This window comes from Lepidochelys kempii, chromosome 15 (genome assembly GCF_965140285.1).
Source record: "Lepidochelys kempii isolate rLepKem1 chromosome 15, rLepKem1.hap1, whole genome shotgun sequence".
Lineage (NCBI taxonomy): Eukaryota > Metazoa > Chordata > Testudines > Cheloniidae > Lepidochelys > Lepidochelys kempii.
In genome coordinates, this window is record NC_136394.1 from 32,790,858 (window position 1) to 32,807,144 (window position 16,287).

At 45.8% G+C, this 16,287-nt stretch overlaps 1 protein-coding gene across 2 annotated transcripts in view; it reads right to left on the reverse strand.

The window, feature by feature from the left end:
- Positions 1–16,287, reverse strand: part of TTC28 (tetratricopeptide repeat domain 28) — a 510,509-nt gene that overhangs the window by 172,927 nt on the left and 321,295 nt on the right. For both annotated transcript variants that reach the window (XM_073313673.2, XM_073313672.2), the window contains exons 4-5: positions 14,656–14,928; positions 11,435–11,565 (exon numbers count right to left, since the gene is read on the reverse strand). In XM_073313673.2, the coding sequence (XP_073169774.1) occupies positions 11,435–11,565; positions 14,656–14,928 (404 nt within the window). The remainder of the gene's footprint in view (positions 1–11,434; positions 11,566–14,655; positions 14,929–16,287) is intronic.

Below are 16,287 nucleotides of genomic sequence, written 5' to 3' on the forward strand. Positions count from 1 at the left end.
CAAATTTACCTCACCAGAGGTACACCAAAGATTAATTTAACCTTTTAGTTACAAGACTGCCTTGGCTCAGCTCCTTCCCACATATTATCACTCCCTTAGAAAAACAGGCAGAATCATCTCCATTCAGGCATGGAAATCCATTTCAGTTCTCCCTGGGACACTGCACCAGTCAATGCAGCTGGTCCCAGAAAATAAATTATATTTCCATTAGCTAAATACGTTCAGCTATGACTGTCACAGGTAACCCCATATGTTCAGCTATGACTGTATATTTAACCCTTAATTATTTCTGCCCTGGATTTTTAGGCCAGAAGGGACCATTATGATCATCTAGTCCGACCTCCTGCGGAGCACATGCCACAAATTTCATAAGGTGATTCCTGCAGCTAGTCCACAACTTCCGGTTGGGCTAGAGCAGATCTTTTAGAAAGATGCCCCAGTCTTTAGAATCCACTTCCCTGGTAAGTTGTTCTAGTGGTTAATTACCTCTTATTTCTAGCCTACATTTGTCTAATTTCAACTTCCAGTTATTGGTGTTTCTAGTCCCTTTGTCTGCCAGATGAAACAACCCTCCTACTCTCAGATATCTTCTCCCCAGGTTCTTACAGATTGTAGCCAAGTCACCTCTTAACCTTCTCTTGGATAAACTAGGTAGACTGAGCGGCACTGCTGTGGGTACCCGCATGGCCCCACAGTATGCCAACATTTTTATGGCTGACTTAGAACAACGCTTCCTCAGCTCTTGTCCCCTAATGCCCCAACTCTACTTGCGCTATATTGATGACATCTTCATCATCTGGACCCATGGAAAAGAAGCCCTTAAGGAATGCCACCATGATTTCAACAATTTCCATCCCACCATCAACCTCAGCCTGGACCAGTCCACACAAGAGATCCACTTCCTGGACACTACGGTGCTAATAAGAGATGGTCACATAAACACCGCCCTATACCAGAAACCTGATGACCGCTATACTTACCTATATGCCTCCAGCTTTCATCCAGACCACACCACACGATCCATTGTCTACAGCCAAGCTCTACGATACAACCGCATTTGCTCCAACCCCTCAGACAGAGATAAACACCTACAAGATCTCTATCAAGCGTTCTTACAACTACAGTACCCACCTGCTGAAGTGAAGAAACAGAATGACAGAGCCAGAAGAGTACCCAGAAGTCACCTACTACAGGACAGGCCCAACAAAGAAAATAACAGAACGCCACTAGCCGTCACCTTCAGCCCCCAACTAAAACCTCTCCAACGCATCATCAAGGATCTACAACCTATCCTGAAGGACAACCCATCACTCTCACAGATCTTGGGAGACAGGCCAGTCCTTGCCTACAGACAGCCCCCCAACCTGAAGCAAATACTCACCAGCAACCACACAACAGAGCCATTAACCCAGGAACCTATCCTTGCAACAAAGCCCGTTGCCAACTGTGTCCACATATCTATTCAGGGGACACCATCATGGGGCCTAATCACATCAGCCACACTATCAGAGGCTCGTTCACCTGCACATCTACCAATGTGATATATGCCATCATGTGCCAGCAATGCCCCTCTGCCATGTACATTGGGAAACTGGACAGTCTCTACGTAAAAGAATAAATGGACACAAATCAGATGTCAAGAATTATAACATTCAAAAACCAGTCGGAGAACACTTCAATCTCTTTGGTCATTCGATTACAGACCTAAAAGTGGCAATTCTTCAACAAAAAAACTTCAAAAACAGACTCCAGAGAGAGACTGCTGAATTGGAATTAATTTGCAAACTGGATACAATTAACTTAGGCTTGAATAAAGACTGGGAGTGGATGTGTCATTACACAAAGCAAAACTATTTCCCCGTGTTTATCCCCCCTCCAACCCCCCCCCACTGTTCCTCAGACGTTCTTGTCAACTGCTGGAAATGGCCCACCTTGATTATCACTACAAAAGGTCCGTCCCGTCCCCGTCCCCCCCGCCCTCCTGCTGATAATAGCTCACCTTACCTGATCACTCTCGTTACAGTGTGTATGGTAACGCCCTGTGTTTCATGTTCTCTGTGTATATAAATCTCCCCACTGTATTTTCCACTGGATGCATCTGATGAAGTGAGCTGTAGCTCACGAAAGCTGATGCTCAAATAAATTTGTTAGTCTCTAAGGTGCCACAAGTCCTCCTTTTCTTTTTGCAGATACAGACTAACACGGCTGCTACTCTGAAACCTGAGCTACATTAGTGTCTCACAGTACGGCTATCCCCCTCCCCACACACACAACTTCTGTGATGTGTAACAGTCAAATTAAAATACTATTAATTTTAATGTAATAAAATAATAATAATATAGAGACAAGGTGGGTGGGTAAGGGAATATCTTTTACTGGACCAACTTCTTTTATTTAAGCTTAAACTTAAACATTTTTCATATAAGCTTAAATTCATAACTTTGCTAGACACTAAAAATCATGGACTAAATAGAGACGTTGGATTTATGGCAGATGAAAACAATCCCCACCAGATGCTTTTTCCCCCTCTCCCCTTCCCTGTCTTCCTATCACTGGAAGGGTGTTAATGGGCCACATCACCTTGAATAGTCCCTTGAATACAGACTAACACGGCTGTTACTCTGAAACTTGAACTATGTGTTAACTAATTATGCTAAACGATCTGTTCCACCTTGTATTTAGCTAAAAGAAAAGGAGTACTTGTGGCACCTTAGAGACGAACCAATTTATTTGAGCATAAGCTTTCATGAGCTACAGCTCACTTCATCGGATGCATACTGTGGAAACTGCAGAAGACATTGTATTTAGCTGTGTTAGTCTGTATTCGCAAAAAGAAAAGGAGTACTTGTGGCACCTTAGAGACGAACCAATTGAGCTGTAGCTCATGAAAGCTTATGCTCAAATAAATTGGTTCGTCTCTAAGGTGCCACAAGTACTCCTTTTCTTTTTGTATTTAGCTGTAACTCTCATGCACCAAGCCACAGCTCACTTTGAAAAAAGAAAAGGAGGACGTGTGGCACCTTAGTCTCTAAAGTGCCACACGTCCTCCTTTTCTTTTTGCGGATACAGACTAACACGGCTGCTACTCCGAAAGCTCACTTTGAGGAGAACAAACAGGCTCATGAGACAGAGAAGCAACAAAGGAGGAAAGAAAGGGCACTACACTCCAGCCAACAATTATGTCTCCTTCAAGATTACACCTGTCACTTCTGTGGGAAAATCTACAGGGCAAGAAATGGGCTCCTCAGCAACTTAAAAACTCACCAATGAACCCCCTTGGCAGACATCATCCTTGCATCGAGGGATAGCCGAAGAAGACCTTTCCCAGACCTGAAGAAGAGCTCTGTGTAAGCTCGAAAGCTTGTCTCTGTTTACGTCTACACTATGCACCTTTAGTGACACAGCTGTGCCTGCCAACAAAAGCTTTCCTGCCAACAAAAGCTTCCACCCCCGAAGAGCAGCAGTAGCTTTGTCGACAGGAGCACTGTTCACACCAGCACTTTTCATCAGCAAAGCTTTTGTCATCTGGGGGGTTTAGGGTGTGTGTTTTTTCACACCCCTGAACAACAAAAGTTTTGTCATTCAGGTTCCAGTGTAGACAATGCCTCTCTCACCAACAGAAGTTGGTCCAATAGATAGATATTACCTCACCAACCTTGTCCGTCTAATATCCTGGGATGAACACAGCTACAACAACACTGCCTACAATAATACACACCTACATATATATGCACCGAGCTCCCCGCTCGATCAAAACCAAGCTTTCTCTCCCTCTCATATACCCTGTCTATCAGCGCCTGGTGCATGGAACTCTTGTTTGTAACCCTCCTAGACCTATGCAAATAAAAACACTGGAGGGCAGGGCAGGCTGGCGGGTGCTTTGTTATTTTCCTTCGCAAGACAGTCTACAGTCAGTGTGTGTATCTCTGCCTTAAGAAGAGAAAATGCAAGAGATGATACAAAAAAAGTGAAGCTGTAGCCTAGGATTTGTGTAGCTACTCACCACTGAATGTTCACTCACCAAGGAAACAAATTCACTGCAGGAAGGGTGGCTTAGAGACCAGCTCCTTCCTTCAGCCATTAGTGATCCCAGAAACGTACAGCTTGTCCTATTTTCAAGGCAGAGGCAGTTAAACCCTAACTGCCTCCAGCTGGCTGTGAACTTGCCAGGGAATGCAAAAAAAGTCCAAAATCAACCCCCCACCATCTCAGGATGTCATATTTCATCTCTGTGGTCAATGAAACAGGTCAAGATCTGACAAGTGCTAAAGGTGCTATCCTGAATTTAGCTCACTCATACACACACAATGCTCTGGGGCAGCTGACCTTTAACACACCCAAATGGCTCCCATGGCTGCTTGGTATTCAATGAAGCTGCACAGCATCCTGCACATTGGCTAGCTAAGTGGCCAAGCTATGTGCTTTCTACCCAGAGTGGGATTTAAGCTTGGCTTCAGTAATTCTTCCTTTGCAGTCTCAGTGCTCAGCTCCTGTGTTCATCTTTCCTCTGGAATGCGATGAAGAGAGAAATAACTGCCCTGCTGGATCATCCTGGCTGCTCTAATTTTCCCACCCCAACTTTTCTGTACTGTGCTTCTTTTTGAAGATCCAACTGATGCAGGGTGTATACTGCAGAGGCCTCTAATTCTTTATTCCAGAACCCCAAAAACACAATTCCAAAGCAGGCAAGGCAGGGTCAACAGTGTTTGTCCTGTTTCTGATTTACTGACTTTTATTCTCTCAATAAATCCTACAAAGAGTATTTCATAAGAACATAAGAATGGCCCTACTGGATCAGACCAAAGGTCCATCTAGCCCAGTATCCTGTCTTCTGACAGTGGCCAATGCCAAGTGCCCCAGAGGGAATGAACAGAACAGGTAATCACCAAACAGAGGCTAGGGATGCCACTGATGGACCTATCCTCCATGAATTTCTCTAGTTCTTTTTTTAACCCTGTTACGGTCTTGGTCTTCACAACATCCTCTGACAAGGAGTTCCACAGGTTGACTGTGCGTTGTGTGAAGAAATACTTCCTTTTATGTTTTAAACCTGCTGCCTATTAATTTAATTTGGTGACCTCTAGTTCTTGTGTTATGAAAAGTAGTAAACAACACTTCCTTATCTACTTTCTCTACACCAGTCATGATTTTATAGATCTCAATCATATCTCCCCTTAGCAGTCTCTTTTCCAAGCTGAAAAGTACCAGATTTATTAATCTCTCCTCATATGGCAGCCATTCCATACCCTTAATCGTTTTTGTTGCCCTTAAAATTCTGAACTTTTTCCAATTCCAATATATCTTTTTTGAGATGGGGTGACCACATCTGCGCACACAGTATTCAAGATGTGAGCATACCATGGATTTATATAGAGGCAACATGATATTTTCTGTCCTATTATCTATCCCTTTCTCAATTATTCCCAGTATTCTGTTAACTTTTTTGACTGCCGCTGCACATTGAGTGGATATTTTCAGAGAATTATCCACAATGATTCCAAGATCTCTTTCTTGAGTGGTAACAGCTAATTTAGACCCCACCATTTTATATGTATAGTTGGGATTATGCTTTCCAATGTGCATTACTTTGCATTTATCGACATTAAGTTTCATCTGCCATTTTGTTGCCTAGTCACCCAGTTTTGAGAGATCCTTTTGTAGCTCTTCGCAGTCTGCCTGGGTCTTAACTGATTTCACCTGATCTTGCTGGCCAACTCCAGCAGCGGAATCAGAGCCAGCAATTTTCAGGTTTATCTAACCTCACTTCACCCAGTTAGAGCCAAACCTCTCTGATGAAACTTGCTTCATCTGTGATCTCTAGTCACAGCATGTATGGCTGGCAGACTGAAGTGGAGGTCAGAAATGAAAGACAGAGGCAAACCTAACCATGCTACAGGACCAGGAGAGACTAATTGTTTCTTATGATCTTGATAAATCATGATATAATTATTGAGACTCTTAAATTACAGGGGGAGACAGATTGGTAACATCACATTTCCAAAACCCATGTCCTTTTCATCTGCAGCAGAAATAAGAGACTGATCCTATAATCTGATTGTAATTCAGACAGTTGCATCCTGTGTAAATGTCCAAATATGGGGGAGTATTTCTAGTTGTTAAAAAAAGTCCGTTCATCATGAGTGGGACTCAAGTTCAGATTGAGCACCATAAAGACAAATGTGGCATCTGCTTATTTATTCAACTGGAAGCATGGGAACTCCAGACAACAGTCAGGACCACCCAGTGTACCTGGGTGGGAAGCCAGTGGGGCAGGCACCTGCCCCCGGGGATGATGCAGTAACACAAGGCCATACAATAATTTCATCTCTTACCTTGGTGTCTACTCAATTGTCATTGCAGGTATAATCCCTCCTCATGAACACTGTCAAGGTTCCTCCCCCACTCTGAACTCTAGGGTACAGATGTGGGGACCTGCATGAAAAAACCTCCTAAGCTTATCTTTACCAGCTTAGGTCAAAACTTCCCCAAGGTACAAAATATTCCCCCCATTGTCCTTGGACTGGCCGCTACCACCACCAAACTAATACTGGTTACTGGGGAAGAGCTGTTTGGACGCGTCTTTCCCCCCAAAATACTTCCCAAAACCCTGCACCCCACTTCCTGGACAAGGTTTGGTAAAAAGCCTCACCAGTTTGCCTAGGTGACTGCAGACCCAGACCCTTGGATCTTAAGAACAATGAACAATCCTCCCAACACTTGCACCCCCCCTTTCCTGGGAAATGTTGGATAAAAAGCCTCACCAATTTGCATAGGTGACCACAGCCCAAACCCTTGGATCTGAGAACAATGAAAAAGCATTCAGTTTTTTACAAGAAGACTTTTAATAAAAAAATAGAAGTAAATAGAAATAAAGAAATCCCCCCTGTAAAATCAGGATGGTAGATATCTTACAGGGTAATTAGATTCAAAAGCATAGAGAACCCCTCTAGGCAAAACCTTAAGTTACAAAAAAGATACACAGACAGAAATAGTTATTCTATTCAGCACAATTCTTTTCTCAGCCATTTAAAGAAATCATAATCTAACACATACCTAGCTAGATTACTTACTAAAAGTTCTAAGACTCCATTCCTGTTCTGTCCCTGGCAAGAGCAGCATACAGACAGACACCGACCCTTTGTTTCTCTCCCTCCTCCCAGCTTTTGAAAGTATCTTGTCTCCTCATTGGTCATTTTGGTCAGGTGCCAGCGAGGTTACCTTTAGCGTCTTAACCCTTTACAGGTGAGAGGAGCTTTCCCCTGGCCAGGAGGGATTTCAAAGGGGTTTACCCTTCCCTTTATATTTATGACAACACTAATGAGGTCAATAAACTGCAGGTAGCCAAATAGATTCTTAACCTACTATAGACACAGTATCATTACTGGCAATGGAAAGTACTGCGTTCTACACACCACATGCACCTCCCTCACACTTTCCATTATGTATTGCATTTACACTGGGAATCTGAATCCTACTAGGACAGAGTTCGTGAAACAGAGACTCCAGTCACCTGCTGCTGCTTCCATCCCAGTCACCTGAACACACAACTTTGCTCACTGCTCTGGTATCTCTTGGGGCAATGCTGGAGGCATGTTAATCCCCAACTGCTCTCTCTCCAGTGTCTGTCTGAGGTTCTACTGTTGTCATGTTCGTTTCTAGTCCATTCTAACTCCTGACGTCTCTTGGGTGCATGCTGGTGAAGACATGTTAATGCCAAGCCTTTAAAAACAAACAAACCAACAAAACAAAACCCCACACACATGCACACTCTTACATTAGTCTGTTTGGGAAAACCACATTAACCCCAGCTTGTCCCTCTCCTATCACACACTGCCACCTCCAAAGGCAGAATCATCTGCTAACACATTCTCTTTGTGGGGAAGAGGCCCTGCACTTTACAGGTCGCAATATACACTGCAGTTAACAGGAGCTGCACAAACTCTCTCTCCTTTATAAAGAAGCTACTGTACATTTCCCATCACCAGGGAGACAAACCTCTCATCCTCCTCACAAGCCCATCTGTCCCTACTCAGCTGATACAAGTTTTCCTGACACCTATGTTACAGGGAGAAGAGAGGCCCTGGGTCTTGCAGATACAAAGCCCCCTGGAACTTTTTTCTGGGCTGATGGGCTATTAGATCTAGCAGAAGCCTGTGGTGCACTCATTGTTACAGAGGCTTCAGAAGTCAATACTCCCTGTGAGGACAGAGGACTCTGGTACAAAGGAGCATTTTTACCTTCTAAGCCAATTCCAGCTGTACAGCTGGAGGTTAAACAATTACCTCATTACAGTCACTCACACACACACACACACACAACTGCCTTCTGGTGGAATTCACAGCAACACCATTGCAACTTTAGAATAATATTCATGTTCTAAAAACGTCTGCAACGGAGGCCAAGAAAAACAGCTTTGTGTTCAGAGGAAGCTCTGTGGTCAACATGATGTCATCAGAAAGCGCCAAATTAATTTCCTGTGGTTACATCCTACAGGAAATCCAAGAGGCTCAGCTTTCTCACAAACCCAAGTAGCCATTTGTTGTCAGTAACGGTTAATTATGTACCCAGATGTGTCATAAATTGAAAACTATTGTGAATAAGCTTCATTCCCCTGAATTCTAGTGCACAGGGTTTCAATACAAAATGCTCTTGGATCCAGGGCATTAGCTTCAGACAAAATAAAACCCACCCAGCTCAGCTTCTGGGAATTATTTCCATTACTGGTCTAATGTTAATGAAACAGAGCACTCAGCACTCGCTACTCAGGGTCACTTCTCAGATGAGCTAATCTGTGTTCTAGCTCTCTCTCTAGGTTCTGACATGGCCTCCCTCAACATGGTGCCTGAGCCCTTTCCCAATATTGCGAAGTGTAGACATCCGATGTAGTTCTCTCCTCCACCAATCAGCAAGGTCTGGGCTTTGCTTCTGTGTTACACCCTTTTCTTTGTTTTCACAGTGCTCCTGGGGTGAGTCTGTCGGGGCTGATCACTGCGTTGCTCTGGAAGTGTTAAGGGCCCATTTCCAGCACTCAGCCAGCTACAAGACCAGCCATTAGCTCGCTCAGATTCACACCATGGTCTCTGAATAGAACATAAAACCCAGTGAAGGAGCTGTAGTAGACCAAGAGTGAGGCGGTCAGACCTAGTGGTCAGAGCAGGAATCAGGCACCAGGACCCAGAGGTCTGAGCCAGAGACAGAGTTGGGAGCCAAGCAAACGCTCAAAGCTGGAGTCGGTAGCTTGGGGTGGATCTGAACAAAGCAGGAGGGCAGGAACAAGGCAGGAGTCAGGCGAGAAGGCAAGGTCCAATGTAGCAGCAAGCCAGGGATCACCTAGTTGCTTGGATAATATCCTGTGCTTCCTTCTGGCTGAAAGGGTGAGTCTTAGCCAACTGGAGAGGCTGGACATCTCCAATTGGGAGCTTTTTGGGCAACAGCTATGGTGAACTAGGACCCACCAGCCCACACTCCCTGCTTGCTGCTGGGTGGTGGCTGCAGTCTGAGGACTGCCTGGGGGACCCGTGAACCCAGGTTCAAGATTTGCGATCCCTCACATGAGCTCTGCATCAAAGGCCAAATCCAACCTGCCTGGCAGACTCCCGTGTACCTGCTGAATGCAGTGCATACATTTCTAGATAGCAGCCATTGGCTGTGTAACTCCAGATGACACCGAGCTGACTGTCTTAGCAGCCTACCTAACACCTGGAGCACAGGTAGGCTTTGGGCGCCCAGCACTACTAGGCTGGCAGCTTGAGCTCACTCACCAGAGGAACCTTCAGAGACTTCCATCCCCAACCTCCTCTAGCACCCTGTGGCTCCATTAGCATTTACACTACGCCCTAGACTTCCCCTTGCTATCCAGGTGGCAGCTGCTTCCGGCCTCCAACAATCAGTATCACTATCTGCCCATGGTCCTCCTCATACCTTACATCTTCATCAGCTTCTGGGGTCAGCCCTGCAAAGCCCATGGGGCTGCTGAGAAATACCCCAGGAAGAGTTGCAGCTATGTAGATTGCCACTTACAAAGCACAGGGAGTCCTAATCAGCACAGCTATAAAAAGATGATGGGTAACAGCTTCCCAGCCGTGTGTGAACGGAAACAGGGAATCAGAAAGTGATTGGGGAAATTTTCCAGATGGTAAATAATCATGAAATTGTCTGGCAGCTCCCTGCCCCCAATCACAGCTCCTCCACTACCCACTGCAGGGTGCCTTTCCTAACGGCTTACACTTCAGTAAACCTGACAGCCACCTAAAATGGGGCTTCACAACCAAGCACTGGTAAGGTCACTCTTACACCCTCAATTATATCTGGCCCCAAAGACATCCCTTTCCCCCCACTCACACAGACTCAAATCTGACCTCAAACACAATCACTCACACACTCATGTCCCCTCACCTACAATTTGCCTTCAAACATATCCACTCACCCTCAACCTCCCTTCAACTCCCCCCATCCTACCCCCTGTAACCGCTCACTGTAAGTTCCTGAACTATTGGATACAAAATCTTTTGTTCCAGAAAGTACACTAAAATGATGCCTCTGTCCTTACAGTGAACTCACAGAGGTTAGCTCTCGGGACATACACTCCTCAAAGATCCCTTAGCCTGCATACAGTACACTCCTCTGAGCTGGCAGAAGGCCCGGTTTAACACCTGAGAGGCTGTGGGGTAAATACCAAGGAGATTCAAATGAAGTAAATAACAGCCATTAACACCAACACTGCAGCTCACATCTCATTTTATACTTTCCGGATTGCTAAATCAATCATACTTGCTTATTTACATATAACTGTTGAATGCTTTCTCTCCCTCCCTCCTTCTTTGCTTGTTGCTTGTTTTATTAAGTCTGGGAGCTCCTTGGGGTAGGGACTGTCTTGTATTACATGGATGGAAAGCACATAGCACATGGTGCATGCTAATGCACTCCAAATTAATAGTATTAGTAGCAGCTAGAGGCCCCACCCACAGCCAGGGCCCTTTGTGCTACACATAGTAAGAGCAGTCTCTGCCCCACAGAGTCTCCAGTCTAAACTGACAGGACAGACAAAGGGTGGGAGGGGAACAGAGGCAGAGAGAGGTGACATGACTTGCCCAAGGTCAAATAGCATGTTAGAGACAGGCCAAGGTGGGAATAGAACCAAAGTCTCCTGATGCCCAAGCCTATGCACTATCCACTGGACCATGCTGTCTCCATAATAGCATTCATAGACTCGTAGGACTGGCAGGGACTCAAGAGGTCTCTAGTCCCATCCCCTGCACTCTGGGCAGGACTAAGTGTCTTGTTACATGTTAGGTGGACAAGAAGTTACATAGCTTCAAACTTCCCAGAGGGTCAAAGGGGCAGGCATTCTTGGGATCTCAGGGGGACATTCGTGCTTCTTCAGAAAGCCACACAGTGCCAATTCCCAATCCAGTCTATTTAGCAAGGTTCCTACCTCTCTGTCCTTGAGTTTCATGGCGAGCACCAGCTGATGTCTGTGGTTAGTAAGGGCCTCCCGGTAATTTCCTTTGGAGAAGAATGCGGAGCCCAGATTCCCATGAGCTCGGCATTCTCCCATCTGGTCACCTGAGTCACATGCAAACAAAACAAAAGTTAGCTAACGAAGGGTCTTTGAAAGAGTCCAGCCAAGAGAGTGGAACACATCATGCAAAGGATGCTCCACTGGGAGAGCCAGGTTCAGAACAAACCTGGCCACAGACTCAGTACGCGGCCAGAATTCTCCTCTCTTCCCAGTCCTTGAAGAGGGAAGCAGACAATTCTCCAAATTAACCCCCAGACTCCACTTTGATGTCACCTTAGACCCCTCTTTGGCTTAACACCTTGGTAACAGCCTCTCTTTTTTTCCTGTTTACTTTTTGTTGAAGATGTGAGAAATCTGTGTCCACGAAAATGCTGGGCTGGATTGGACAGGCTTGGTCCAGGCACAATGCTGACAAGCACTGGGCCAGCTTTCTCAGCAAACACCCCCCACACACACACACTTCTGCTAACGCCCCCAGTCCTGCCCTGCAGCACACCTGCTATTCCATTTTGGAGTCCTCACATAGCTCGCCCAACTTCTCTAACCACTGATCTTCAGCAGTGATACCCCCAACCCCTGTGGTCCCACACCCTGCAGGCAATGCCCTCCAATCCGGACCTACAGCACTCCTAAGTAATGTACATTCCACCTAGCACGGTAACCTTTACCTAGGGATCTTCCCAGTCAGCCCCTCCATCTCCGCCAACGTCCCTCCCTCCCAACCTGTTCTGCCGCTCGCTAGACCAGTCCTGAACCACTTTGGAGGAGAGACTAACAGCCATGTCAAACTGTGCGACAGTGCTTGGCGATTTCACAGTCAGACCAGTCTCTTGGCTCTGACAAGGGTCTGTGTCAGATATTTCAGAGAAAGCTTTAAGAAACCACAGAAGAGGGAAATTCTATCCCTGCCAAGATTTGATGTTCAATCCTGTCCAGTGTGACTGTGGATGCTCTCAGCCTTTCCTTTTCTGGGTTCTGCTAAGCTCTGTGCTTGAATGATATCTTGTAGCAGTGAGCTTGGCCAGTTAAATATACATTGTGCTAAGTAGCATTTCATTCTACCAATATTAAAGTTGTGACTTTTCAATTTCACTGCATGTCTCTTCTTCTAGTATGGGACAGAGTGAATAACAGTGCCCAATCTACCTCCTCTGCACTGGTTATTGCTCTGCACAATTCGCATGCCCCTTCTTATTTGCCTGCGCTCTAACTAAGCAATCCCAGTTTTTTCAATTTCTCTCCATATGGCAGTTGTTTTAGGCCTCTAATCATTTCTGTCACCCACCTCAGAACCCTGTCTATTTCTGCTTTATCCTTTGAGATAGGAAAACCAGGAACAAACATACCATTTCAGGTGAGGGCATGCCATTGATTTACAGAATGGTTTTAATTGTTATTTTCCATCAAATTCCTGTGAACACTAATATCTTGTTTGCTTTTTCGACTGCCACTGCACAGTGAGCAGTGGTTTCATTGAGTAGCCCACAATGATACCTCAGCCTCTCTCCTGAGTTATTACAACTATTTCAAAATCCTGTGAGGTGCCGTAGGCCTAGTCCACATTACAAACTTTTGCCAGCATGTCTGTTGGGTAGGGATGAGGGAGAAAACCACACCCCTAACTGACACAGCGATGCCAGTAAAAATACCAGTGCAGACCAATGTTCCCTCTAATTGTTTCCATCCCTGTGTGGAGTTCATTTTATGTGCACCAATATCGAGGTAATGTGCATGTGCGCCACCAGTAGAAACAAAAACCCTAGATGGAATGTATATTTTTAAAAAGTTACCATAGGGATAATTACTCCAGCCAGGACAGGTTAGGCATTTTAGGGCTCACTACTCAAACAATTAAATTTAAGAGTAAGAGAAATAAAAATATGAAATGCATAGACCAGTCAAAAGACTAAAACCCAGTACTTTGAAAGAATAAAATTCCAGAGAATATATGTGCACTGCAGGAAGTACCACCACCACCACCAGTATCTATTGGGAGGGGAGTGTGAAAAAGACACTGTGCATGTTTGTGTGTCCGTGCAAGAGAGCGGGTGTGTGCATGTGTGTGAGAGAGAGACCGAGACAGTGTGTGTGAGAGAGAGATAGAGAGAGACACCCACACACAGTGTGTGTATGTGTGTGTGTGCTGGCTTCTGGAGAAGTGTATGAGAGACCACGCATTGTCTCTTTAAGCAGAGTGGCACTCACCAGTCTGTAGGCTCGTTCAGACTGCAGCAGCCACCAGCAGCTCCAACTAACTCCCAAGCCCTGTCTGCCCCTCCCCTGCTCCTCGGAGATGGGGTACATGGGCAAGGGGATACCCTGACATCAGCACCTCCCTTCCCCTTCCTCCTCCTTCCCGCCCCCCCCCACACACACAGCAAGCAGGAGAGTCCCGGGAGCAGCTGGCCATGGGCTCCAAGGCAGAGGGCAGGAGCAGCACGGCCGTGGAGCAGCGGGGGGGGGGGGGGGGGCACCTAAACACAAGTCGCCGAATGTGTGCAGCTCTACTTGAGTGACTCTTGTGCGGCTGCACAGCTTAGAGGGAACACTGGTGCAGACCCAGTTATACCAGCAAGATAGTCCTGCTGCCATGACACATCCTTTGTGGGGATGTGGTTTAATTATGCCAAAGCAGAACTTTTGTCAGTATAAGCCGTGTCTCCACTAGGGCACACTGCCAGCATAGCTAGACTGGTTTAACTATGGCACCAAAGCATTTGTACTGTAGACAAGCCCTTAGTAGTTCAGATTATTTGAGCACACCCCTCACTTGAAAAGCCAGTTCACAGACACACGATGCCACAAAGAAATCCCTTGAATGTCCCTTTAGCACATACCCAGGATCCCCATAACTAGAGCGACCAGATGTCCTGATTTTATAGGGACAGTCCCCATTTTTGGGTCTTTTTCCTATATAGGCTCCTATGACCCCCCCACCCCATCCCGATTTTTCACATTTGCTGTCTGGTTACCCGACCCAACTCACACATTCTGTTGCAAATAAGAACGTTGTTTGTGTGGCTCAGCAGCTTCAGCACTAACGATTCATCCCACTGCCATTCCTGTTAATTTGCTCCATTTATAACAATTCAGCACTAAACCAGAGATTGAATGAGTGAAAATGAGATCTCTACCTAATGTCTTGGCTACATCCAAGTCCTGCTGCATGTATCCTGTGCTTTTCTCTGTGTTCCCAAGAGACCAGTAAGCACTGCTCAGAGCAGAGAACACTGATCCCCTCAGCTTCAAGCTGCAAGTGCCGATCTTCAGGGCAGCTTCTAATACAACCACAGAAGCACCATGGTGGCCTGCAGTCAGGAGCTCCTGGCCAACCACTGATACCACCACAAAGGGGCTCTTGTCCAGCTTCATCTTCTGAAGTTGCTGATAGGTTGGCTCGAGTGACTCTAAAATAAGGAAGGGAAGGCAGAATTACTCCACATGCCAAAGGTACACAAGCATCCTGAAGTCAGTCCATTAACACCCATGAGAGGTGAAAGACAAAGTGACACATGCAAATTTTGTAACATGCGGCTATTTTGTAACATGTATTCAATGGCACAACGAGAAATATCAGCTATTTGGGTGTCACAGTCCTGCACTTTGTGACACTCAAGAGCAAGATAGAAGGAAAAAATTAACTGGGAGAAACCCACTGAAAAGGGAAAGCAGCCACTCAGCAACAAGGAACCCATTCAGGTTGGCTTAACTGGCCACAAGAACAAGGAGTACCAGGGTTCCCCTGGACTATAGGTGCTATGCTGAGTGACCAAACTGGACCTAGGCTAGCCACTGCAGCTGGAGTGCAGTTATAACGAATTGTTTTATTAGTCACATGAATCCTGCCATAGTATGTCCCTTAAAGGACAATAATAAGGCTGGGGTTTAAAATCTGCAGCTCTCTTCTCTAGGCAACGATACAGTGTTAAAATGTAATTTTTAAAAATTAGGATGGTTGCACTTCTTGACAAGGCTGCTCTCGCCTGAATCAACATAACTATGGCAACCTGAGAAAGCCATTTGTGCCCTACTTTCATTATTTCTGCCTACAATTATTAACTGTATGTACAGCAAGTAGAGAGCATTTTAACAGCCCTCTGAGCAGAGGAACAGGCTGTCTATGTTGTATATTACGAGTGACATTCCGGTCAGGGATGGGATTAAATACAGCCAGAAGATGATGATCTCTTCTGGTACTGCAGTTGCTGTTTAATACAGGATCCTGTCTCTGACAGTGGACAGTGGCAGATGATGCAGAGGAAGCCATAAGCATATACAGATTAACTGTTGTTTATACAGTGCTGTTGATGTGCAAGGCACTGTACAAACAAGTACAAAGACAGACCCTGCCATCAGGAGTTTACAGTTCGAGGGCTTGTCTTCGCGTGCATGTGAAGATGCTACAATGCCAACAGGAGAATATCTCCTGTCAGCGTAGTGAATCCACCTCCCTACCAATGCAGCGCTGTCCGCCATGGCAGGAGACGCTTCCCCCGTCGACACAGCACTGTCTGCACGGGGGGGTTAGATCGGTATAACTGCGTTGCTCAGGGGTGTGGATTTTTCACAACCCTGAGCGACGTAGTTATACCGATATAGGTCTGTAGTGTAGACTTGGCTTTAATTAGAAAATGTAACACACCATGTGGGGTAGGGGTTCAGGGAGGAAAGACAATAGAAAAGGAAGTGAAGACTGCTCCTGGAAAAAAGAGCTAAGAGTGAGCATGTCACGTGAGCTGTTCCACGTGTAATCTAACACTACAATC